This window comes from Agelaius tricolor, unplaced genomic scaffold, assembly GCF_023055355.1.
Source record: "Agelaius tricolor isolate 1412-34295 unplaced genomic scaffold, bAgeTri1.0.p SCAF_45, whole genome shotgun sequence".
In the NCBI taxonomy this organism is placed as follows: Eukaryota; Metazoa; Chordata; class Aves; order Passeriformes; family Icteridae; genus Agelaius; species Agelaius tricolor.
The window spans coordinates 2791719-2816261 of NW_027269305.1; the positions used below are offsets into that span (position 1 = coordinate 2791719).

The 24543-nt window shown below is 40.7% G+C and overlaps 1 protein-coding gene and 1 long non-coding RNA gene across 2 annotated transcripts in view; both read right to left on the minus strand.

Moving 5' to 3' along the window:
- The window catches only part of CD99 (CD99 molecule (Xg blood group)), a 31536-nt gene extending 26110 nt beyond the window's left edge, over positions 1–5426 (minus strand). The window contains exons 1-2 of the mRNA XM_071455202.1: positions 5351–5426; positions 3537–3929 (exon numbers count right to left, since the gene is read on the minus strand). Coding sequence (XP_071311303.1) covers positions 3537–3929; positions 5351–5426 — 469 coding nt within the window. The remainder of the gene's footprint in view (positions 1–3536; positions 3930–5350) is intronic.
- A 2738-nt stretch (positions 5427–8164) lies between these two features.
- The window catches only part of LOC139604170 (uncharacterized), a 49181-nt gene continuing 32802 nt past the window's right edge, over positions 8165–24543 (minus strand). The window contains exon 2 of the long non-coding RNA XR_011683905.1: positions 8165–10882. This is a non-coding gene — a long non-coding RNA (uncharacterized lncRNA). The remainder of the gene's footprint in view (positions 10883–24543) is intronic.

The following is a 24543-nucleotide window of genomic DNA, read 5'->3' on the forward strand; positions in this document are numbered from 1 at the left end:
ATTCAAGACAGCAAGAGTTAAAGTAGGCAAGAGTCTCAAGCACAGACGAACCAGTCATATGAACCAGAGTAACGTCAGGAAAAATAATGAAATTGGTCTTGGCTAGATGGCAGTAGGCTGAGTCACACTTAGCTCTTGCCAAGTTAAATCACTGTAACTAACAGTTATGGCTTAAGGAAAGCTTATGGATTGTTGCAGTGACATCATTTTGATATAACAGTGCAGTGGCCATTTTATATAACACCACATGAAAAAAATTATTAGCCGTTTCACATTAGAGAAAATAGAAAGATGGAGAAACAAGTGCTGCATTTTTAAAGTTCATGCTGCCATGTATGCATTCTAGCACTGCTACTGAAATTTTTCCATTGAAAACTATGGGGTGGCTTGTTGGCTTATTATTGGTTTTGTTGAGGTTTTTGAAATCAGATTTAAAAGGCAAACAGCTCCAGAGCCCACAAAGCAAAGCTTAGCTTCCAGGAGTCCCTACAGTACCTCCCTGTCCCAGCTGAAAGCTCCATCTACTGGATTACAGACAGGATCATTTCACCTTCTACCATCCAACTAGTCATCTCTCTCAACACTGAATTGCCTCAGCAAGAAGTCAGGAGCTCAAATGTTTCCTTCCCTTCCTCAGGGCCCTCTAATTACAGAGGTCTTAGAAGGGATCTCCACCTACACTTCACCCCAGGCTACTGATCTTACGACATGGGTACCTCATTTTCCAGCCTGTATTTTGCTCACCTCCCTTTGGCAGCTTTTTTTCACTCAACAAGCTCCCCCCAATTCTTGCAACAGATACTTAAATCATATATCCCAGTCCAAACTCCAGGCCCACAGTAAGCAGACAGCTTTTCATGCTTTGATCTTTCTGCAGTAGATAAGGGACACTTTTGAGCCTTGTGTCTGAATTACAGCAGTTTCTTGCTGCTCATCATGCACAGAATCACAGAGAATCATGGAGCTTGGTTTGGACCTCTAAGATCATCAAGTTCATGTGTAGAGTATCATGCAAGGCTTTTTTCTGTTTGATTCTTCATCTGCTGTGGTCTTCATACACATTGGACAGAAGTCATGCTGCCTAATGCTTTTTTTTGGCATTGTATTTTGAAAACCACATGCCTCAAATTAGACACAGGACTAACCCGATGATTTTCCAGGTACAAGATGGCTGAGTTGGTCTCACACCTCACAGCCAGCCACAGCAGGAAGCCTCTTGCCCTTTTTTCCCTGTCCCCATCTCATATCCACTCTCCCGTGCTAGGCCCTGCCACTCCCTTGTGCTGGCAGGAACACCCATCAAGCACTCCGCAGAGCAAACTCAGTGCAGATTAGTCATCTGCTGATTTATCAAGCTGAATCATCTCAGTGCATGCCTCGATGGGCACCAGACCAAAAAAAAAAAAAAGGAAGAGAAACAGAGATCCCGCTTCTCAGGAGGGGCAAGTTGTCAGACTGCCTATAGAAACTGGTGATATAAAAACTCACATTTAACCTTCCTATGGATACAGCCCCAACGGTATCTAAATTCCAGCTCTGCCAGACTGGCAGAGCTCATACTTAGCACATGAGACAACACTTAAATAGCAGCTTTGAGGTTAAAACTGCGAGATCTTTCTCTAAGCAAGCTCAAATAACACAGTACACCCTTGCTTAATAATACATTCAAATCCTTGTGGATATGTTGAACATTGATTTAACACTAACAACTTTCCTATGCCTAAAATGAATGATCCTGCAAGAAGTTATCAGTCCAGAGCACAGATTCTTCTGCTTGAATCATGAAAGCAGGCAGTTCCCCAGTGAAAAAAGTCAACTCCACACAGTTTCGCAACAGCTGAACTGCTGACAAAGCAAGACCCTTAACTTTCTATAGCAGTTCTGTAAATTCAGACTACAGACATCCCACCAACAGTGAAATTAAGTTTTTCAAAAGCATGTAATTCAGGTTTTGCTTTTGTCATTTAAGATGGCATGAGCACAAATCTGAAATTCCCCTGGAGGGCCCCACCCTCTCCAGGCTAACATTCTCTGCAGTTCTCAAATTCTTACACATTCTGTTTAAGGAAAAAGTGTCCAAACTAATTATAACCTATCTACTCAGTTTGCATTATTGACATTAACCAGCACTTATATAAATTAACTACCTTTCTAAAAGCAATCTTTTAGATTGCTTTTAGTAGTAGCATAATTTTCCTCAGAATTTAAAACAAAACCCTTAGAGGCAGTTGTTGTGCACCTTCCCTCCAGTAAAGCACAATCCTGACATCTCTTTTCATCTCCACGCTTCTTGGCAAAAAGTATAAGAAGAACCTGTTTCTCAGTGGCCCCAAATACTTCCACGTGGTAAGAGCATCACAGCAAAGATCTTGCTGTTTACAACCATGAAGAATGCTTGCAGAAGTAGAGGAGGAAATTTTCCACACAAGTAGTAAGATGACAAATGTAAGCCGCCCGAGTCATCTGTCAGTTTTAAAGGTGGCTTCTATAAAATTGTACTATTTTTTCCAAGAGCTCAGCTCTTCCAACCTGCAAATCAAGACCACAATAGGGCCACAGCAGAACTGAATTCAAGCAGCCTTGCTGTCAAACTGCTTAGCTGGCATCACATGTGCACTACATACAGCTTCCAATCAACGTTAAGAGCATGCATTTTTCCTTCTCTTTCACAGAGGTAGATATTTAAGATTTGAGGTGCTGCTTTTATGAAGTACCTGAAAAAAAACCTAGGCATAGCAACAAGTAGGCTTATTGACACTGTAAAAAGAAGAAAGAAATGTCTTAAAAACAAGTCATATGAATGGGAAATGTCAGTTTGGACTGCATATTCCAGTTCAGCAGTCCTCCGCCTGGAAAAAACACCTTCCTACTGGAGACTTTACTACTTTCCCCACCCCCAAATGTTTCTTTTTACCAAATACCAACGTGCTATTACATACAGACTTTTTTGATTCAGGAAGATTGTCCCTGATACATACTGAAGCAACGAGAAGTTTCTCAGAAAACATATCAGTGTGTTTCACCGTGCGGTTTTGCCATAATTATTTTTTAAAGGCTGTCGTGTGACGGCAGACTTTCTGGTGAGTAACTATCCGATGCCCTGGGACTGCCGTGACTCCGCTTTCTTTCCTAAAATGGAAGCTGCGCTCCAGCCGAGCTCCCCAGGAGCCGAAACCCCCTTCAAGGACCACCCTGCACCCAAGGGCCCTACTGGGGCGAGGACCATGTATTCACCGCGGATGATAAACCAGTCAGCTTCCAGTGCGGAAGGTGGGCAGAAAGCTCAGAACACTTTTCCAGCCAGTAAAATGAGAAGAAAGAAGTAAAAATAAAAGCCAAGAGGGGGAGAGCGCTGTTTCCTCGGTCTATGAGACACGGTCAGCCAGGGACCCGCCCGGCTCCCTCCCGGGACTGCCTGGCCGAGCCGCACTGCTGCGAGCGGAAGCGCTCGGCCCCCGCCCCAGGGGCTCCGGGCAGGGCAGCGCTGCCTCCCCAAGCCGCGGCAGGGCCGCTCCGCAGCTCCCACCCCTCCTCACCTCTGACGGAGACCAGGACGGCGAGGAGCACCGGCAAGAGAAGGAGCCTCCAGCGCCGCATGGCTGCCCGCCCCACAAGCTCACAGACAGACAGACACACACCACGCGCTGCCGACAGCCGCTCCCCGCACCACCGCAGCTGTTCCACGGGAGGCAAGGGCGGCACCGCCCCGGGGCCGAGGCCACCGCCCCAACGCGCTCTGGCCGCCGCGCCCCAGGGCCCTCCTTCTAGCTGGGAGGCAGGATAGCTCCGGGAGCCGGCGGCTGCTTTTCGCTGCCGGCAGAGATAAAGAACGAGTGGAAGTTCTGTCGTGCTGCTCAGCCCTGGCCGCTGCCGTGCAGCCTGCCTGCGAACTGAAGGGAGCTCCGAAAGGAGGCCACGGGGCTTCAACTCTGGCCTCAGGTTTTAATAGCAGAGATGAATGCTCAGGTGCGCAAGTACCGCTGCCCTCTCTTGAATCAGGCACTCCCGTTCATTGCTTTTCCTCAGGAAAAGTCACCCAATGCAAAACACAGCAGGACACTTAATAATGCTGCCCATGGCAGGCTTGCTTTTTCTTTAGTCAGAAGAAAATAGTTTCGAGTTTTGTAATGGTACTTGTGCTGAGCTGTGTTGAGGGGCGTGTATGAAAAATACACTGCCCCCAAATCCTGGTTCTTCAATTGCCAGCTATGCACTGATCATTGACTGGATAATAAACAGTACAGTGACACACACAGTGTGATTTAGAAGGTAGCTGACTTGGATTCAGTAGTCATAGACCTATACTTTCCTCAGAGAGGTCCATATCTGTTATTTAACATTTGTAGGACCTTGCCAGCTGGAAAGGTGAAATGTCAAATCATTGTCACCAGTTCATAAATTGAGGAGTGTTTATTTTTTTTCTTTTTTGACAGTGCCTAATCAGGTTATTTTTAGACTTACTCTAAGGCAGAAAAGAGTTTAACTGTACTAATAAAAACACTTAAAATTATGCTGTGTTTTAATTTAAGGATAAGCTTTTTCATTAAAATATCTGAGTTTTGCAGGAGTAGTATTGAAGTCAACATTATGTAGTGGTTAGCAGTTCCCATTTTTGCCAGACCCCAAGCCTAGAAGGTAAGATTGAATATGTGAATTGCCATAAATGCTTTGTGCTTATATACAGGAAATTAATAATATTGCTCAAAGGATATCCTTTAACAGAGTGTTTATGGTGGTTGTTAAGAATTGCCCAAGAAGTTGGTGCCTTGCCAAAAAGAACCTGAATTGGTACTCCTTAGACTACTGCACATTTAATCACATCATACCAAAACATGCCTCCTGCCTAAGAACTGCAGAGCTGACAGAGAAAACCTAGTTATCTCTTGGATATTACCATGTCAGAACAGGGCCCTGTGGCTTCCTGTTGCCAAAATTACTCTTCATCAAAGCTACCTGCTTTAGATGAAGTAAAAGCAACTTCCTGTTGAACAGACATGAGATAACTGCACTTTGTACTACAGCTTGTGTTTTCCACTTGGTTCAGTCCTTGAGGCAGGAGCACAGCTAGCTGGCACTAGCCACTTTATGGCTAATAAATTTTCCAAATGTACAGATATCTGGTAATTTTTTTCAATCTTACTAATCTCATGATCTGAAATTTTCATTGGTATTTTGTGAAAACGAGGTTCCTGATTTGTTGTTACCAGCTCTTCTATGTGTGGACTTGATTTTAAAAAAATCCAGGCTTTGTTGTTTCACACATAAAGCAAACTTATCTGTAAAAAATCAAAATCATTTAGTAATAAGGCTGTTTTTCTTATTGTGTGAGTAATCATAATCAGAGACCCACTTCTTCCAATAGCACTGTCTTGCCCAGCCTGCAATGGTTGTCCTAGCAGGTCTTTTACTCTCTCTGTACAGCCCATAGCCTCTGCCAGGAAGTCTTTGCAGAAAGTGTGGGCATTTTTCTGATCTGAAGATGCTGTAGTAGGAGACAAGGTTGCCTTATGGCTTATTTCTAAAGAACAGGAACTTTAAAAGGCATTCGTGGTCTGTGGTTTGACCTGAATAAAAATGTGACTTATAGAGCATCACAAGGAAGGCTGGAAGTTGTAAACCTAGGTGAAACTGTTCCATCTTGAATAAAATCTGGGGTGTGCACAACTGAAGAGCTGTCTCTGAGCTATGAAGGTAAATGTTCTTTCTTCTCAGATTCCCCCAATTCCTCTTCTGAAATAAGATCCTTGTAGCTCTTTTACTGTCTCACCCTAATTTTTTCCCCTTTTACTTAGGAGTTTTCAACCTTGCCAGAAACATCATAGCTCTCCAGGTGTCCAAAGAAGCAAAGGAAAGACAAATAGATTTTTATTTGCTAAAAACCAGATCTTCATGGTGCAGTTAAAACCTTACTGCTCTGTCCCCCAGGGATACTCTTTGCAATCAGAGGGCTACTGTCTGTGGATGGTGAAGCAGATGGACAAATACAGCACTAAGGAAAAAATAAAGGAGATGGGCATGATTGGCAAACTAAGCTTTGATTCACCCTTGTGTTCTGTTACATGCTATAAAATTGGTATGAGCACAAAAATAACCCTAGAAATTATGTTGTCGTTTTTGCTTTTACAATTCACCAGAATCTGGCAATACTCTGTACTAACTATATTTCAGGTACAATTCTTCTGAGGCTAAGAACACACATTAAAGGAGTGGATTTTGGGTGTGTTGATGCTGTGGCTCCATCTAACAGCCTGTATTAGAAGAATATTTGCCATAATTATCTCATGTTTTTTACTCATTTGGAGATCAAACTGAAGGGCAGGATTTCACCTCTGGTTTCTGTCATGGAATCTACTGAAGTATGTGCTCTGATATTTAGGTTTCTTCTCACTATGAGGATATAAATGTTTACATTTGTATGAATTTTTAACTTAAAATCAAACATATAGCACCTTATTTTCTCCCAGTGTTTTCATCTTGAGCTGTGACAGGGGGTAATTCCACCAGCAGAGTTTCCTGTAATATTTTATCAGTAAGGGAAGTTTTAGGACCACAAACAATTGGGTAGTCATTCAATACAATAATGATTTTTTTTAAAGGATTAAATAGAAAGAATTTGTTCAGCCCTATTTAATCTTTGGTCAGAAATTATAAAAACTTTATCAGTTCAGTTTTTGGGTTTTGTTTGGTTAGGTTTTGTTTGGTTTTTGGTTTGTTTTTTTTTTGTTTTTTTTTTTTTAAAGTGACATTAGTATTCCCAATTCTAAAGTGGGAAAATTCTATAATTCTATATTCAGAATAAGCAAGAGTCCAAAGAGGCTCCAGAATCTCTGCTGACTCCCCCTTGGATGCTATTTTCTGATGCTCATTAAGATACAGACATTAAGATACAGAATGACGAGGTTGGAAGAGACCATCAAGATCATCGAGTCCAACCAATGTCCAACCCTAAACACCTCAACTAAACCATGATCATCGAGTCCAACCCTAAACACCTCAACTAAACCATGGCACCCAAGTGCCATATCCAGTCTTTTTTTAAACACATCCAGGGATGGTGACTGCACTACCATTCAGTACTTTATCACTCTTTCCATAAAAATTTTTTTCCTAATACCCAACCTGTATTTCCCTTGGTGCAGCTTAGCACTGTGTCCTCTAGTTCTGTCAGCTGCTGCCTGGTGAAAGAGACCAACCCCACGTGGCTACAGCCACCTTTCAGGGAATTGTAGCCTAAGTGTTTCATGCCAAGGAAGCAAACTATATTCCTTTAAAACGAGCTGGTTGATAACAAATAGTGCTTCAGAAAGGAGTTTCTGCAGGTGATTCTGAACAACTTCTGCAAATTACCTGATCTTTGCCACCCTGAGCTTTTCCTGCAGTAAATGTCCTCTTTCTGTAGGTACCTCTTGTTCCCTCCAGTAGCAGCAATAATTGCATTGTACTTACATTGCTTTCAGCACTGGCTTTTGTGCTTTGGTACCAAGATCTATGGCAACTGAAAGCCCATCTCCTTTAAAGCTCAGCCCACTTCTCCCACTAGAAATACCAGCTGGGTATTATTTCCTTTTCAGATTTTTCCACATGTATTTTTGTACTTTGTTTTGTTGGTTTTTATCTTTCAGTAATTATCCAAATACCTTTATATGTCCAAAATCTATTACACCTTTTTTTCATAACAGTTCATAAAAGGAAATATGATTTTAGATCAGTTTTCTGCATACTGATCTGCATTGGAAGAGACATCAGGCAAAAAGTTGTTTATAAAGTAACTGTTATTTTATGACATAGATGCCATCAAAGATTAGTTCCATAAGAGAAAATTCAATTTATTGACTAATGAAATAATTTGTATCTCTTGAAAGAATTGTCTTAGTAATATTATATTTTATCTAAAACTGATACTGTTTTTTATGCACTCCTTTCAAAACCAACCTTAACCTTTTTTCTCTTTAACTCCTGTTTTATTAGACTACAGTATCTTCACTGAATTTTAGAAAGTTAAGCTTTTTGGTGTCTAGAGAGACATTTATGGCAGTTTTTCTTCATAAAATGTGAGCTAGAAATATCTAGTCTAGTATAAATGCTGTAAGTAGTCTGGTTGTAGCAGTAGATGGTATAGACCTCTACACAGGCCTATAAATGATAGTGGAAAGATTGTTTTGGGTTTTGGTTTTTTTTTTTTTTTAAGATAAAGCCTTTTAAAGCGGGCTATGGTATAAATTTTTCCAAGGAAAAATTTTTCCTTTTGCTGATAGGAGCTCTTGATTCTTCTAATAATGTTTCAAATTTATGCTAATTGTATAAACTTGTCTTTGTATTTAACTGCTGACATTCAGGTTTCATGGTTCACTACATATTTTTTTCAAACCTGTTTCCTCTATATCTTCATTTTATCATGAAAATTTTAAGTATTTTAAGTCATTTTATTTAATATAAATGTTTGACTTACTGAAAAAAAATCTGGAATACCTTTCCTGTCTTTTTGGCAAAATGAGATTTTTAGTAATGAAATGTTTGTTCCTTTTGAAAAACATCTGATGTCCAGTTTTTTCTTTCTCTTTGTTTCAAGAAGAAAATAATTAAATTTTAAGATTATAACTTAATGCAGGTTTTGTATGTTGTCTCTCCTGATACTAAGTTCTGTTTGTCTCTGCTCTTCGGAGAGGAAGGAAAGAGAAAACTGACTGAAGGTGTTCTTAAACAGGAAAATGCCACATTCAGTTTATACTGTTTGATTGAGCTGCATCCTTCCAAGTCTAAGTGAATGTGATTTTGGCACTCCTGACATATATTAGAGGTCTTTTATTTGATAAAACAGGAGCACGTGAGTATATGTTTTAGTTGTTCAAGTACTGCTGCCATTTGCCAAATTGTCTAAACATTTCCTTTTTAAGGCTTTTTGTTCCCATTTGCATTTTCTCCTCAAAGGAAAAATAGCTCATTGTCATAAACTGTTATATTCACAAGAAGTAAAACAGGGTTGGAATGCCTTCATATTCAGTAACAGAGCAATGTTTATGGTATTCCCAGTACTGACATTGTCTAGACAGTAAAAAAAGTTCCCTTATTCTTGGAAATCTTCCTTTCAAGCTCAAGTCTGCGTGTCTCATTGTTTCAGAATCAAGTTGCCTAAAACATCTTTCCAGCAAGAATGGAAGGAAGCAGTCATACATGTCACTGCATGGGATGCAGCTCTGTGCAACCAGGGCTTGTTAGGGCTTTCTTTCCTGCATGGCCTCTGATCCATGCAGCAAAAGCCTCCTGCAGTGGGCCACAAGGCCACCTGTCCCAGGGACATGAGCTGCATCAGTGGCCTTTGAGGGGCTTTTAGTTTGATACCAACTGCATGAACTCTAAGATGACCAGGATTTAGGAATTTCCAATGTGATAATCCCAGGTTATGTGCTGTGCTGATGGCTTGGGTTAAAAGAAAACCTGATTTAGAACAGGGAAATAAACTAAAGTTTAATGAATGCTAATTATTCTTCTATGGTTTGTTGTCTTCTGTATGTCCAATCTCCACCTCTGTTATATAGGATGAGTTATGTGACTGCTCAGTTTTGTAAACACAGTGAGGGTGTTGCTGGATTCTTGAAAGAGGCCAGCAGATCTGAAAAACATGGCAAGAATTTAGCAGCCATCTGTGAAGGCATTTTATTCATAATGACTTTTGTATATGCACGCGAGATGCATCACATCAGGGCAAAATCTTTTGAGCTCCACTGATAAAACAAAACCATCTCTGTATTCCTTGCTTAGATCTCCTTCATTAAGATGCTGTGGCAAATGCTGTTGGCAACTTCAGCCATCTACAGTCTGACAGGAATAAACTATTTTAGTCCTGTGTTGCAGCTGCTCCAGTATGTTATGAAGTGTACTGTTGTTGCCCTTAGCCTTAAAGGGGCTACGGGAAAGAAGGGGAGGAACTCTTTGTCAGGGAGCGTAGTGAGAGGACAAGGGGTAGTCTGGGAGAACCTGATGTAGCAGAAGGTGTCCCTGACCATGGCAAGAGGATGAAGAGGATTTCCTCATCCATAAAACTGGATGATCTTTAAGATTCCTTCCCATCTAAACCATTTTGTGATTAAAGCTTTTAAATTTATGCTGCAAGCCCTAGTACAGTTTGAAAGAAAATGGTCTTTGTCAGAGCGTAGCCTGGCCATGGACTAAGAGACCAAAAGAAACTAAAGTCATGTATGTGTTGGGAAAGATGCTCAATTTGGTGCCTGTTCACGAAGACAGGAAGACACTGATCTAGAAAAAACGTAGTTGTAAACATGAATGCAAAATCATGGCTGTGAGAAACTTGCAGTGCTTTAAATATGGGAATACCCAGAATATATCTGTTGTCATGCACAAGAGAACTAAACACATTGCTAGTCATGGATGGTCTGAGGAGCAAATGAATCCAAAACAGTCAGTGGGGTTGGTGTTTGAAAAGATGTCTAGGAAACCATAGTTCTTATTTCCCTTTGAAAACTTTAACATTCTTCTTTAAAAAATAGTTTTCAGCATTGCACTGTATTTCCTGCTTTAGGATCTTTCTTGTGGTTTATCACTTCATCTCTTTAGGAGCACAAGACACTCTCTATCTTTGTGCTCCATGATACTGATGAGCCAGCTCACGAGGTTCCCTCCCCAGCCCAGGAAGCTTTTTTTTCAGATCATGACACAGAAATACATGGCTGTTCTTGTGCATTTCATTGGTGAAAAGAAGTTGGTTTCCTGAGTTTGGCTCCCAGAGGAGGGCTGTTAGTATCATTTCCCTTGCAGTGTACTACAGTGGTGGAAAGAACAGTGTAATGATAGGGAAGTCTAGATATTTCTCTGGGTGGAGAAAACAGAGAGTTGAGGAGTTGCTGATTTTGATATTGTGGTCCAGCTGAAAAGAAAACAGAAACAGTTAAAATTATTGCATGATTCAACTTGCAAGGAGTGATAATTTGTTTCACAAATTAATCAGTTGATTCATATTTGGACTTTCTAAAATTTTTTTAAACTAGTGATTTAAATTTAGTTGAAGGTCAAGAGTAAAACTGCAGGTTGGGAGTTTTCTCCATACTACAGATGACAATAGTTTTTCCTCCTATTCTCTACTAATTATTTGCTTCCTTTTCACTTCTGCCTTTCTCCCTTTGCATGCAAAATAAAAGCATATATAACAGAAAGGCACTTAGTATGACTAAAAAATTCAAGTTCTCTTTTATTTTTTCCCTTAAAGGATATCTTATGAATAAAAATATCCATATTTATGTGTGGTATTTTTGCTAATGCTGGGATCTGGGGAGGCAGATTTGCACTTTAATTCTAATCAAGAACATTCACAACTGTATTTTTATAATATTTTCCTCTTATTATCTAAAGTAAAAAAGAAAGCACAGCTTTCTAAAGTAAAATTATAATGTTCTTGATTGTCTAAATTTTACTACATTGCAAAATTAAGAAAAAAAACCAAAAACAATAAATACAAGGCAAAATGGCAAACCGGTATGTATGTGAAATACAAACCACACAGCTAGAACACCCCCTTTTCCTGCCTGTGTAATTTAAGAAAAGCCATTCAGTCAAACAATACAGCATTTTCCATTTGAACTCATAAAATCTGAGTTCATAAAACAAGCTAGCATAACTCTTCCTGCCTTGGGAACACTAGCTGTGAATAACTTCTCCACAGAATGTAGGAAATGTGGAAAGCAAGCGTCACTTGAGAAAAATAGCTCATGCATTTGTCATTCCCACATCCATTTTTGTGACTCATTTATTTTAATGCTGCTGTTTTCCTAAGTGCCTGGAGTGCTATCAGAAAGCTTAAACAAATGACAGCAAATCCTCTTGCCTTTTTTTTTTCAGGAGTGGAGTGGGGAATTGGAGTGACATCTTATTTGTCCTTATAGAGCGGGATTTTCACTTATGGGGCTTGTTATTGCCAGGTTTAAAAATCTCAGTTATTATTCTTTGCTATTCTTATCATTGCTTTGCCTTATTTTCCCCAGATGCTGTTTCATTTTGTTGCCTTGTCTCCTTCTTCTGCATCTGGGTAATAGGAAAAGTCAATTAAACTTGCCCTTGCTGTCAGCAGAAAGCACTAGACAGGAGCCAGCAAAGGAATTCACCACAGTTTTAATGTTAAGCATCCCCAGCTATGTCTGGTGCTATGAAGTCAGAGAGGAGAACATGTTGAGAGAGAGATTAACTGCAGACCCTTCCCCTGCAGCCTTCTAATGTAAAATCTGCTTGCCAAGATTTAAAAGAAGCTAAAACTACATAGTGATATCAGATGTTGAGTAGGGATCAAAAGCACAAATGTGTATTGATGAGTTCTTGCATTGCTACTGACTACGTTGCCATATCTCATTTGTTGCCAAACCCTAATGACTGGGATGCTTTGTTATGCTTCAGCCTGCAGTCTGTTAAGTGCAGTGACAGACTTCAGTACTTCTAAACTAGATAAGAAAGTGGAACACATCAGTTGATAATATCTTATATCTCAGAAGGGCAGTAATGTTTATAGATCTGCAAAGGGCATTTCTACCTTAATTATATATTTTATTAAAGGTGGTCCCCAGTTCTAGTTAGCATTTGCATATATATGTACTAGGGAGAAGGTAAAAAATACTACAGAAGTCTGTAATTACTTTCTTCCTGCTTGTTAGTAAGAACTAATTGTGTGTTCACATCTGTGCTTTGTGTGCCAGATATATATATGTATTACCCTTCCCTCCATGTGCATCCTGTTAGCATGGGTTCCTATAGGAGACTACCATGTAATGGCACACTGGGGACAGCTGTAGCCTGTGGTTTAGATGAACATTGCAGAAAGGTGCCCTTAGCCTCTTTCTGTGAGGCAAAATATTCTGTGAGGCAATGTGATTATGGGGAATTAATTTTCTTTTTATAATTAAAGTAGCCCAATCCTACAGACTTCCACTGATATATTAGGGTACAGAATGTACAAAATTATTTTTGGTTTGTATAAAGGTTCAAAGAGGACTTTCCATATTTTGAGCAAAGGCAGTAATTGTTTAGTGATGCAAATAGGGAGGTTACAAACTGAGATTTCTATTCCTGATTTGTGATCTTGAAACACCAGAATCTCTGCTTCTAATTTCTTTCCATATCTCTACATGTGGACTGACACCCTTAAAACTTCCAAAATTTAGCTCAGATTTTTTTAACAAGATAAAATGTGCCTGGTGCTGCCCTTGGATACAACTAATGCAGATTCATTGGATGACTTGAACAAACCACAGGTAGCGTAAACATAGTTTATGTCTTCCTAGATACAGAACCAGGAAGGATATGTTTCAGGCTGCACAGCTGAAATTAGCACAACTGAAAAACTGACCAAAGCTTTATTGCAACATTTTTGCAGAGGCTGTGTGAGAAGGAGCATGCAGCACACTGAGCCTCAGCTGTGTTACGTTCTGGTTCTGGGAGGACTTGGCGTCACGAAACCGATACCGCCAGAAAAAGCAGATGTTGACAGTCTTTGACATAGCAGCAACAACCCATTGATTTCCAGAGGCTTAACTTAGTACAAAGGTCTCCTCCCTGCTCTGCCAGCCATTTTCTACATTACCTTCCCAGCCCACTTTCTGAAGACAGCACTGAGACAGAGGTAGAAGAATCTCTTCTTTACTGTCTTATGCACAGCTGAGAATATTTTGAAACACCTTCAGGTTTCACAGCATTTTTCTCTGCTGCATTACCTCTACTCATTAGCCTTAGTGTTCACATCTTAAGACTGGCTAATGAGAAGGAAAATCAAGATTTGCTTGTTTGTCTTAGAGTAGTGAATTTTCTGCTTCAAAAGTAATGCTGGGCAGGAGAGGATGCATTAAGAGGGTGAAGCAATGGACAAACATGCATCTGATCCCACAAATTCTGCTCTCACCCAGCCCTTTTACAGTGAACTTTTTAAACTCAACACAATGGGATTTCAGAAAAACATCAGCTCAGCACATCGGTTTTGGCAACAGTTGAATGTCAAGTTTATGCTGTTCTTGCACATGCCAGTTAGCCTTTATTAACAAATAATAATTTATACAACTTTAAATTTTTTATACTACTCTTTAAGTTTTCTGTGAATTTACAAGTATGTTTAATTACCAGTGTAATTTGCAGTATAATATATATTGTCTTCTGCTCTGTGCTCAGTATGTCTTCAGTGAAGCATTTGTACAGTGATATAAAGGATTTTAAAGCATAAAAGATGAGGTTGATACACGCAACTAATTTGCTATATAAACAAAATATAATATTAGCTAGATTAAGTTTACATCGCTTAAGTTTTTACATCCTCTTTCAAGTGTTCTAGTCTACCATATGGGAAGGTGAAAATCAACACTTGATCACTTGATCAAATTCTCAGGCATCTGGCTTGCAGACCCTTCATTATTTCAACAATATTAATTTTGTGTGGAGCTATTTTAGAGCTCAGAAACATTCCATAGTAGAGAATGGAAGAGTGGAAGAAAATAATTACTATACATCCTCAGAAGTATGCTCTTTCAGAAGCTTAAGTTGGACTCTTTGCTGAGATGAGGATGCAGTTTTATGTTGCCATGAGTGCTTTACTGATTGTGTTTTTGAGCTTGTTTTCAAGAAGAAAATATCATTCATTTATGCTGCCATCCTCAAACACTGTTTGGGGAATGTCTGAGAAATGCCCACTCTTGCTGGAAAAGTTAAGAGGAGTAGCCATGAACTGATACCTGATCTCCTCCAAACTGTGCAGGAAAGGTTGCTGTTCTTTTTCCATGGAAAGGTGCTTTCTCCAAACAAAAACCCACCATAACTTATTTCCCAACCACAATCACTGTATTGGTGATCCAACAAGGCAACATTGATGTTCGATGCTAGATTGAGTTACTTTCTTTGTTAGATGCAATTGCCTACACCTTTTGTTAAAATAACCAAACCAAAGCAACCAATGACCTTCTCAGTTATTTCCATTTCTTACCAAGTGTGGGCAAAGAGGAACTGGGAGTTCCAGCAGGCACAATGAATGAGCAATAGGAGCTATAGGAAGCACAACTCCATAGTTCACATTAAGGGATTTCCTGCCTGAGAGTTTTCAGCTAATTTCAGCTGCAGAAGTATGTGGTAAAGGAAGGTGGTAGTTTGGGCAGGGCACATGCACTGTTCCAGAGAGAACTTACACGCAATTTGAAATTTTATACAAAGCACATTCTCCACCCTCAGATAAAGGAAGCAGTCAGCAAAGCATACAGAACAAAGATGCTTATGACTCATGAAACAGATGAATGGGGTTTTACTGGCGTGCCTAGTTTGAGTTGAATATGAAGGATAAAAAATACCTCAGACCATCCCTGATGAATTAAGCAAATACTGGATTCAGCTGTGATTATGCTTGCTGCTCATATTTGGAAGTTGATTTCTGTTGGAATTTGTCATATCTGTTGTTTTTCTTCATAAAATCTTCTTTTGTGTAGTCAGTAACAGTGGGTCAAAAAGAAGGCATGCACACACACAAAAGCTGTGGGTTGTATTTTAATAGGGATCCCTACTGCTTATCATTGCTGGTTTATGTAATTGTCTGGAAAAGGTCAGCATAGTTTGTGCTGTGAGCAACTGAAGCTGAAAATCTCTGTGCTTCTTTTTTTTTTTTTTTTTTTTTTCCTGCACTGGACTTGTAATATTTTGACTAAATGCAGTATGAAAAAGGAACTGCAGGGGAAAATTACTGAATTCTAGCCTCAGGGTATTGCACCTTTTTTCTTAAATTGTTGTGAATCTTACTAGCAAAGCTGGTCCCAAATAACAGTTGGTCACAAAATATTTAGTTTAAAGACCAAATATTTTCAGATCTTTAGTTCAAAGGCAACTCCCACAGTGCTTGGCTAGATTATTTCTGTATCTCTCTTATAAATTCTGCACTAGAATATCTATAATTTTGATTTTGTTTTCTCTGGTGCATACTCAAACAGTCATATTCATTGTGATTTTTTATATTTGTTATCCTTTACTAATTATTTCTATAAGCTTTGCATATAATTTAAAATATTTTCTTTGCTTTTAACATTGTGTTGCTCAAAGCAGCTGACTGGTTGCTCAAATACATTTCAGATGAGGATAGGGCTGAGTGAGTGTTTCTGCTCTTGGCTGAGTGAAGGTAGCCTCTGCTGTCTAGGGGAAAATCAGGATGAAGAATTCAACCTCCGCTTTTATTTGGATTTCAGAGCTCTACAAGAAGGCTCAGAGAGATTTGGACTTGGTGCTTGGTCCTCAAGGTTCTGGGAAAGGAAACAGAACCTTGTGTTGTATTGAGAAGAAAAGCTGTCATGTCACCTGCAAAGCCAAGACCTTTTGTTCTTCTTCAGAAATGGGGAACCTGAAGAGATCACTGGCAGTGGTGCTGTGTTATGGAGCTGCAATCTGAGAAAACTTAGAGCAAAGGCAACAGGATTAAAAGGAAAATAGTCCAGGGAAGACACTGGCAGAGAAAATTAGGGTTCTTCAGCATTTTTTTTTCCCTTACTCTTAAATATGTAATGGATGGAGTGCAAAAGGTTTTATTCCAGTGTTCCTAAAAAAGCAGTACTAATTTCTTCAAACTACAAGGCTATATGTTGTTATTCTTGCTGTCTGTCTTTGGGAAAGCAGGCAGAGAGAGAGATATGCACAACAGAAAGATAGCTAAATTGTCTTGGAAACATGCACTTTCTTTTCAAATGGATGGGAAAATTCCATCAACAGTTGCACAAGCTGCATTTCTACCAGGGGAACCTGGGAGTGATTCCCACCCCTTGGCTTCAGATGTATCTCTCTGCACCCTTTCTGTATTGAGTAAGGTGAAGACCTGGATATACATATCTCCTGAAAAGTTAAGCATGGGATATAGTTGCAGGATTTTTCAGGAGATCCCTTAATCAGGGTGACTGGGAATCACAATATGTTATGGTCCTGCTGTGGAGTATGTCTGTCCTTTGAGGTAAATATAGTACAGATGCTCAGAAATTGAAGGCATGTTTATTACATAAGGAGTTCATCTACCCAAATAAAGAGAAAATAGTATCTAGGAGACTTGCTTTGTAATTGCAGAAGCAGTCATAAGGAGTGCCTTTTGACACACCTGATGTCACTTTCATGAAATATTTACAGAAACATGTGAGTAATGAGCTGTAACCAAAATAAGTTTTACTTCTGAAAGCAGTAGTCTGTGAGTGAAGAAATCTGCCAGATTTACTCAGAGCAACAGAAGCTGCAAGACAGCTGTCTCATCAGAATTAAAACAGAAGTGAAGTCTTTTTTCAGTAAGGTCTATGTGCTTGTTTGTCTTTTGTTTCCTCTTTGTAGCCTTGTTTTGCCCCAAATTGGACACAATAAAGCAAGTTAATTATTCATATTTGAATTTTGTTTCATAATGAGTATGGTTTCTGGGAATAGAACACCTGTGTGTGCATTAATTTCATTTAGAGAATAAATAAACCTAAAATAGGGCAGGCAATCATACTTTCCCTTTACCTCATCTTAGATTTTTCTTACCAGTATTAGGCATTTGCATGTATGAGGCTACAGAGGTGCAAAGGCCAGATAAAATTATGTAACAACCCCTGCTACACTTGTGAAGAGGAATATTTTTCAGCAGATGTTAGTCAGGAGAGCTGTAGTTTACAGAACTGCAGAGACACTCACACACCTGACATAGGTGTCGCTTCTCCTACCAAAGTCAGGAAACAGAAAGCTAAAATCTCAATGTGGGCAGGAGAGTGCAACCTAGAGTTTGATCTAGCAGGACACTTTTCTTGGGAAAGGGTAAGAAAAAAGAGGCATTGACCTAGAGTGCAGTTATAGGAAGAAGGTTGGCTCCTGTAGTCCCACAGTGCCAGGGACAGTCATGCACTGAAATGCAAAGGAGTCCTGCAGGGTGGGTAGCCAGTGCTGTTGGTGATGTCTTTCTATTGCCTCATGAGCTTGTCTGAGTAAGTTTGTGTCCCAGAGGAGAAGCCAGAAGGAGATGTAGGCATAGAATTTAATTCTCTGTGCATGAGGGAACAAGGCTGGAATCTGCATAAGAAACAGGGAGGATCTGAAATTAGGCATGACACAAAAAGGCTTTTATGTGATATAACCAGCTCCTCTGTGACTGCTTAGACAGCAGTTCAGCTGTCCTAAAACTGCCTGCTGGGGACCAAATGCTGACTTTTGTCAAAAGATCAAATGCTAAATAACAAAAATTAATGTCAGATACGTTACCCTCTGGAAGTGACTGAGAATATGGCAAGACAAAATATCAGAAAAGGGCAGTCTTGTCTAAGTCAAGCTGGAAGTAATGCAAGGGTGTGAGTGGCAAGTATTAGTCATCGGTATTTTCTGTGCTCCTACACTGGCAGATCCCAGCTGCCTGCTTAGGCCAGATACAGCTGTGCAGGGCAGGGTACAGCCCCAGCTGCATCTGTGGTGGGGTCTAAACTTTCTGCCTGAGCAAAGATTGAACTTTCTTCCCTTCCTCCAGAGAGCTTCACTCAGCAATAGAGCAACTGTGGAGTATATGTTCTGCTGACAAGGTGGAGGATCTGACTTCTCACAGGAGTTCCGCATGCTCTGGATTTGGTAAAATACAGAGCAAAACCTCAAAACCTCAGTCAAGACTGACTGTTTTCTGAGTCCTACCTGGTACTGACTAAATGTCTGCTGAATGGCACTATACCAAGCATAACAGTTTATCTTATCATCCCCTCAGAAGGAGATTTGCTCCACTGTGAAACAAAGAGACTTTAAATTTCTATCAGTTAAGTCTTTGAGAGCCTTTTAATCAGCAGAGACCTGGAGTACTACGCTGGTTGACTGGATTCTGACTTATCAACAGTGAGAAAACACTGCTAATCTTTTCATAGTTTGTGGTTTATTTATTCATAGAGGCTAAAAAAAGAGATAACAGGAATTCATGGGCCGTCCATTTAAGACTGCATACTCAACAAACTCCAAATAAATAAGCCTACACCAGAAAGTTTGCCAAGGTGCAGGTACTGTTTCTTTCTCTTCTGCAGTATTTATGTAGAACTGCTCTAACTGCTACAGCACCTGTGGTTTGTGAAGAATCTTTACTATTTAAATCTCTAGCCCTGCTGCCATAGATGGTCTCTGAAGAGAGCTGAAGATCGGCACAGCTGCAGTCCAGAGGCTTCCTATTTTCATTGTTCCCAAACATCATCCAGATAACAAAATGAATTTATTACCACCTGATAGCATGGAAAAATCATAGGTAGTTTGGCTTTGTTGTTTGTTTGGGGTTTTTTTTCATCTTAGGTATTGGGTTTAGAAGAAAATCAAAATGTCTGGGTCTAGGTGTGGACTTGTAAAAAAGAGGAAGGGGATCTGTAGCCCAGTGGACTTTTTATTGCATGTTCCAGCCTTTGTTCCCTTAAACTGGAGCTAAGCTAGTTTTGTGTTTCTGGGAGGAGCATGCAGCACCCTGAGCAAAATACAAAAATACTGCTCTTAGATAATAGGATATTAGGTAACAGCCTAGGTTCTTGGAAGCATTTGCAAGCCAAAAACTTGGTGCTTGGGGCTGGGCTATGCAGTAGAAACCCATTTCCACTGCAGTTGAACTGGTCAGATCCTTTCAGCTCATGGAAAATCATAACATTTAAATCTTATTCCTGGGCCTCCAGCTCTTCTATGCATGCATGGCTTTCTGGTGTGTTGATACTGTTGAGGCTAGTGAAACACATTACTAAAAATATATCTTAAAGCTACAGTGACAGACAGGGGTTTTAGCAGATTTTTAGTACAAACAGCACTGAGTCCAAGTTTTTCTAGTCCTCTTTTTAATGTAATGTTTTGTAAATGTGATTCATAGAAATGGAGTACTAAACATGGGCCTATTTAAATCTCTGGCTTTATCTGGTCCTAGCCTCTGGAATCCTGAAATACTTGTCTGTTATAGTTGGACAAATCAGGCAAAGCCAAGTCAAACATCCTAGGACCTGTTATTCTTGTCACCTCATGTAAATGTAATTAAGGAAAAAGCTAAAAGAATAGTTAATAGTTAATTATAAAAAAGTTCTGCTGAGTAAGCATGCCCATCTGTCTTCTGTTTGCATGCTATGCCTCACAGATGTCTGGAAATCATCCCGCTTCCTGCCTGCCCTGAAAAAGAAGTTTTTACAATTAGAGTGCAGCTACCTTCTTTTAGAGTTAATTTTGATTCCTGTGCAGAAAATTTATTCTAGAGAAAATAAAATGGATGTAATTTGCTAACTAGTTAAAGAAGGAAGCAAAGTCAAAAAGTATACTTACTTTCTTATCTTTTATCTTTTTCTGTACGTCGCCTCTGTGATGCTTTCAAAATCATTCTGGAGTAGTAAGACATGATATATCTGCTGTTCCTCATTGTCTGTGTGGTCACCACCAGGATACAGGTGAGGGAGCTGGTGAAAGAGCTCACAGAGCCACTTTCCATCATTTACCAGCAGTCCTGACACACTAGAGAGGTCCCAGTTGACTGGACCTTAGCCAGTGTGGCCCCCATCTACATAAGAAGGGTCAGAAGGAGGATTCAGGAAGATACAGACCTATCAGCCAGACCTTGATGCTAGGAAAGATCATGGAGCAGATCATTTTGAGTGCCACTGTGAGCACACACAGGACAACCAGGAATCAGGCCCAGCCAGAATGTGTTTAGGAAAGGCATGTCCTGTTTGACCAACCTGATCGCCTTCTATGACAGAGTGACTCCTTTAGTGGATGAAGGAAACGCTGTAGATGTTGTCTGCCTGGAATTTAGCAAAACTTTTCACATCATTTCCCACATGATTCTCCTGGAGAAACTAGTAGTCCATGGCTTGGGCATGTGCATTGTTCACTCCATAAAAACTGGCTGGAAGGCTGGGCCCAGAGAGCAGTGGTGACTGGAGTTACATCCAGCAGGCAGATGGTCACCAGTGGTGCTCCCCAGGGCTCAGTGTTGGGGCCAGTCCTGTTTCATGGCTTCATCAGTGATCTGAATGAGGGGATTGAGTGTGCCCTCAGCCACTTTGCAGATGACACCAAGCTGGGCTGGAGTGTTGAATCTGCAGGAGTGTATGAAGGCTCTGCAGAGGCATCTGGGTTGATGGGTGGTGTGAGGTTCAACAAGGCAGAGCACTGGGTGCTTCACCTGGGTCACAACAAGCACAGGCAGAGCTACAGGCTGGGGGCAGAGTGGCTGGAAAGCTGTCCAGCAGAAAAGGAGCTGTGTGTTTGTGTTGACCACTGGCTGGACATGAGCCAGCAGTGTGCCTAGATGACTAAGAAGACCAGTGACATCCTTTCTGGCTTGTATCAGCAATTAAAATGTGTTCCCAAAATACAAAAGAAAGCATTTTGTAAATATTTACTACAAGTGCATTGTTAGCACTTGATTAATATGACAGAACAAGAGACAAACGTTCTGTTTAATGTTATGGTCCTTGTTTGCCTTTGTTTTCTGAAGGCAAAAGGACACACAAAAAGAGTTTAAGCACTTTAGAGAACAAGATTATCCTTGCAGCTAGAATAACTGCTCTGTTTTTCAGGAAAATGATAATGCATGAACATTCCCACTAGATGAGTGGAAAATAAGGAAGATGTCATTGTGCAAAACTTTCCATACAGATAGATTGAATGTGTCAAGAAAAACAACCTACTGTTTGATAGACAATGGTTTTCAAAGAGATCATTGCATTCACCTTGCTGGATTTGTATTGGAAGAGCCAGATGAAGCTGATGCTGTTCCACATGCTGAATATGAAAATTTTATTGGAAGGCTCAGAGAAGTAGCATTTCCAGCCACAGACTTACTACTGAGGTACAGCTAAGTCAGTTTTGTATACTCTCCATGTTGAAGCTCAGCAATGCAGAGGGTAATACATGAAGGAAATGTTAGTCTTGATGTCCCAGATACACATTCATTTGCAAACAGTCCATAAGCTAAGGGCAGTTTTGTTTAGCCATAGGTACAAGGTTTTTGTGGCCCACTTCAATAAGCATTTAAACTAACACAGCAAGGACATAAGTAATTATTAGTGTAAGCAGCTGTGTGAAACAGTTTGGGCAGCTTTTCAGATAAAGAGAACTGCTAGTGAGAATGCTGATAGATACTGACATTTGTTCTCAGCTTGTGACCTTTCCTTCTGTGATGTTATTTAGTTGAACTTGAGAATTTGAAATAACATCCTTCATTTTGAATGAGAGAAGGGGTTAAATACATCCATTAAAGATGATCAGCAAGTGCAAAATAATCTTCACAGCTTCGTGAATACTGCTTCCCCCTCCCTGCAAGCCATCCATTCCTGAGGTTTGTGGTTCTGATGCTTTTAATAAATACCTACTTTATTCCTTTAACTGTGTCTAGTCTCTGTTCCAGATCAGCCTCTCTTGGCATCAGTTCTGGCAGAGTGATGATTCATTGGTGTGCCCTTGACACTCAGTTGTTTTACAAATAGGACTAGTTTTGTAATAGCCTAGGATTTCCATAAAAAAGAGGGTGGAAGCCACTTCAATTAATGTATTCTATTCTCTCACAGTATTGTGTAGGAACTTGAGTTTTGGTATGATACCTATGGATTCTGAACTCCAAGTCTTTGGGAATTGGATTTATTGTTCTCTCTCCTGCAGGATTTCTTTGCTGTGCAGTCAGTATATTGAACATATTGTAACAACTTTTAATGAAGGAAAACTTAAAAAAAAAAGTCTATTAATAAGATTTCTTTCCACTGTCCTCCAAAAGTACATTACAGTCTCAAGTGTCCTTCGTAGAGGGGTTTGCATTCAAAACAATTCTCCATGCTTTTATATTAAAAAAAATATTTTGAGTCTTCCTGGTTAAATACATGAAATCTGACTAATAAAAGGCAAGTAGACTACTCTCCTTAGTCCTTGTCATGGTTTGACACTGGCACAATGCCAGTGCCCCCATGAGGATACCCTCTCCCTGGTTTCTGCTGTGAGATGTGACCAGGAATAAGCAAAGCAGGCTCCCTCTTAGAAAGAAAAGAAAACAAAACTTTATTAACTACACTAGAACTATAGATAAAAAGGAACACACACAGGAAAAATGAAAAACCTTACAAATACATTTCCTCCTCCCCCCACCAAATTTCCAATACAATACATCTATTCCCCAAATCACCAACTCTTGGTCTAGCACCACCCTTCAGACAATCAATCCCCAGTTCATCAAGAGGAGATGAGTCCTTCTTGTGCCATGGGCTTCCCCTGGAAACACAGCTGAAGCCTCCTGTGTTTCCGTGTCACTCGTGGCACCGCCCGGAGTCCATCTGCCGTTGTGACCTCTTCCTTTCATGTCCAGTGCTCTCACCACTGAACACGGACCAGAGCTGCTTCTAGGGTTGTCTTTTAAGGATGCTCTGTCCCGATCCAAAAAAGGCACAGTCTCACCTTTGGGACACCTGTCCCCACAGTCTCACCTTTGGGACACCTGTCCCCACAATCTCTCCTTTGGGACACCTGTCCCCCCCATATTTTTTCAGCCCCTGGGGCCGAGGGGCACCAACACTGAACCCTCTTGGTTCTGTGGCCATTGCCTCCCCCTAGAATGCAGTCTCTGTATCACAAGGAACAGGGTTCTGTCCATGGCTGTACAAAATAGTCCAGCAAAAGCCACTCCATCATCTCTTCCCACTAGGATTCTTCTCTGTTCTCCCACTATTTCTCACTCACCCAGACCTCTCTCACACTTGCCCATTTCCTTCCTCATCTTCCACTCTATCTCTCTTCTAGGAAAGGTCAATGTTCTGTAAAGTTTTCATTGTCCAAAAAGGGTTAAAAGCTCAGACTCTGCCTTCTCAGGAACTCCCACCGCGGCTGGACACCTTCTCGCTGCATCCTCCCCCCCCCTCCCCTCCGCTTCTCCTTCTCAGCCGTGCTGCTGGCCCATGTTATCAAGTTTCAAGGTAGCACAGTCCCAAGCACAGGCTGTACTCTCTCTCTCTCCTGGGGGGGGCTGCCCGATGCCTCCTGGTGCTTCTCCCACCCTTCCTCCTCGGGGCCTCTTCACCTCCCCTCTCAGTCCAAGCCCCGGCCTACCTCACCCGGCCGCATGGCTCCCCTGCCCCGCCCAGCAGCAGCAGCTGGGCCGGGAGAGAGACCCGAACTCTTTCCTCACCAGAACCCAAGAGAGCCTCCCAGGGGAGAGCTCTGCTTTTAACCCCGTGTTCTCAGAGGTGGATCCATGTCCTAATGGCCAGATTAGATGCCAATATTAAAGTCTGAACATCCATTGGCCTGACCAAAGCATCCCAGAAAGCACATTTCCGGTCAAACCACCACAGTCCTACATGCTCAGAGCAGAAAGTAAATGCTGGAAAGAGCTGCTCTAAAATTAGTGGTACATGTTGGACTATTGTTTACAGTTTCACTATAGCTCTGGAAGCCACTGGCTTCAGCAACTTAAGAGACCTTGAAAGATATCTTTTGAAAAAAATGGCAAAGTGTGATTGCTTGTCTCAATGCAAGTAATAGTCTATGATTTTTCTTTTCCATAGAATGAAAGTGCAATTGATTCTACTGATCTCTTACGGTGTTTCAGGTTTA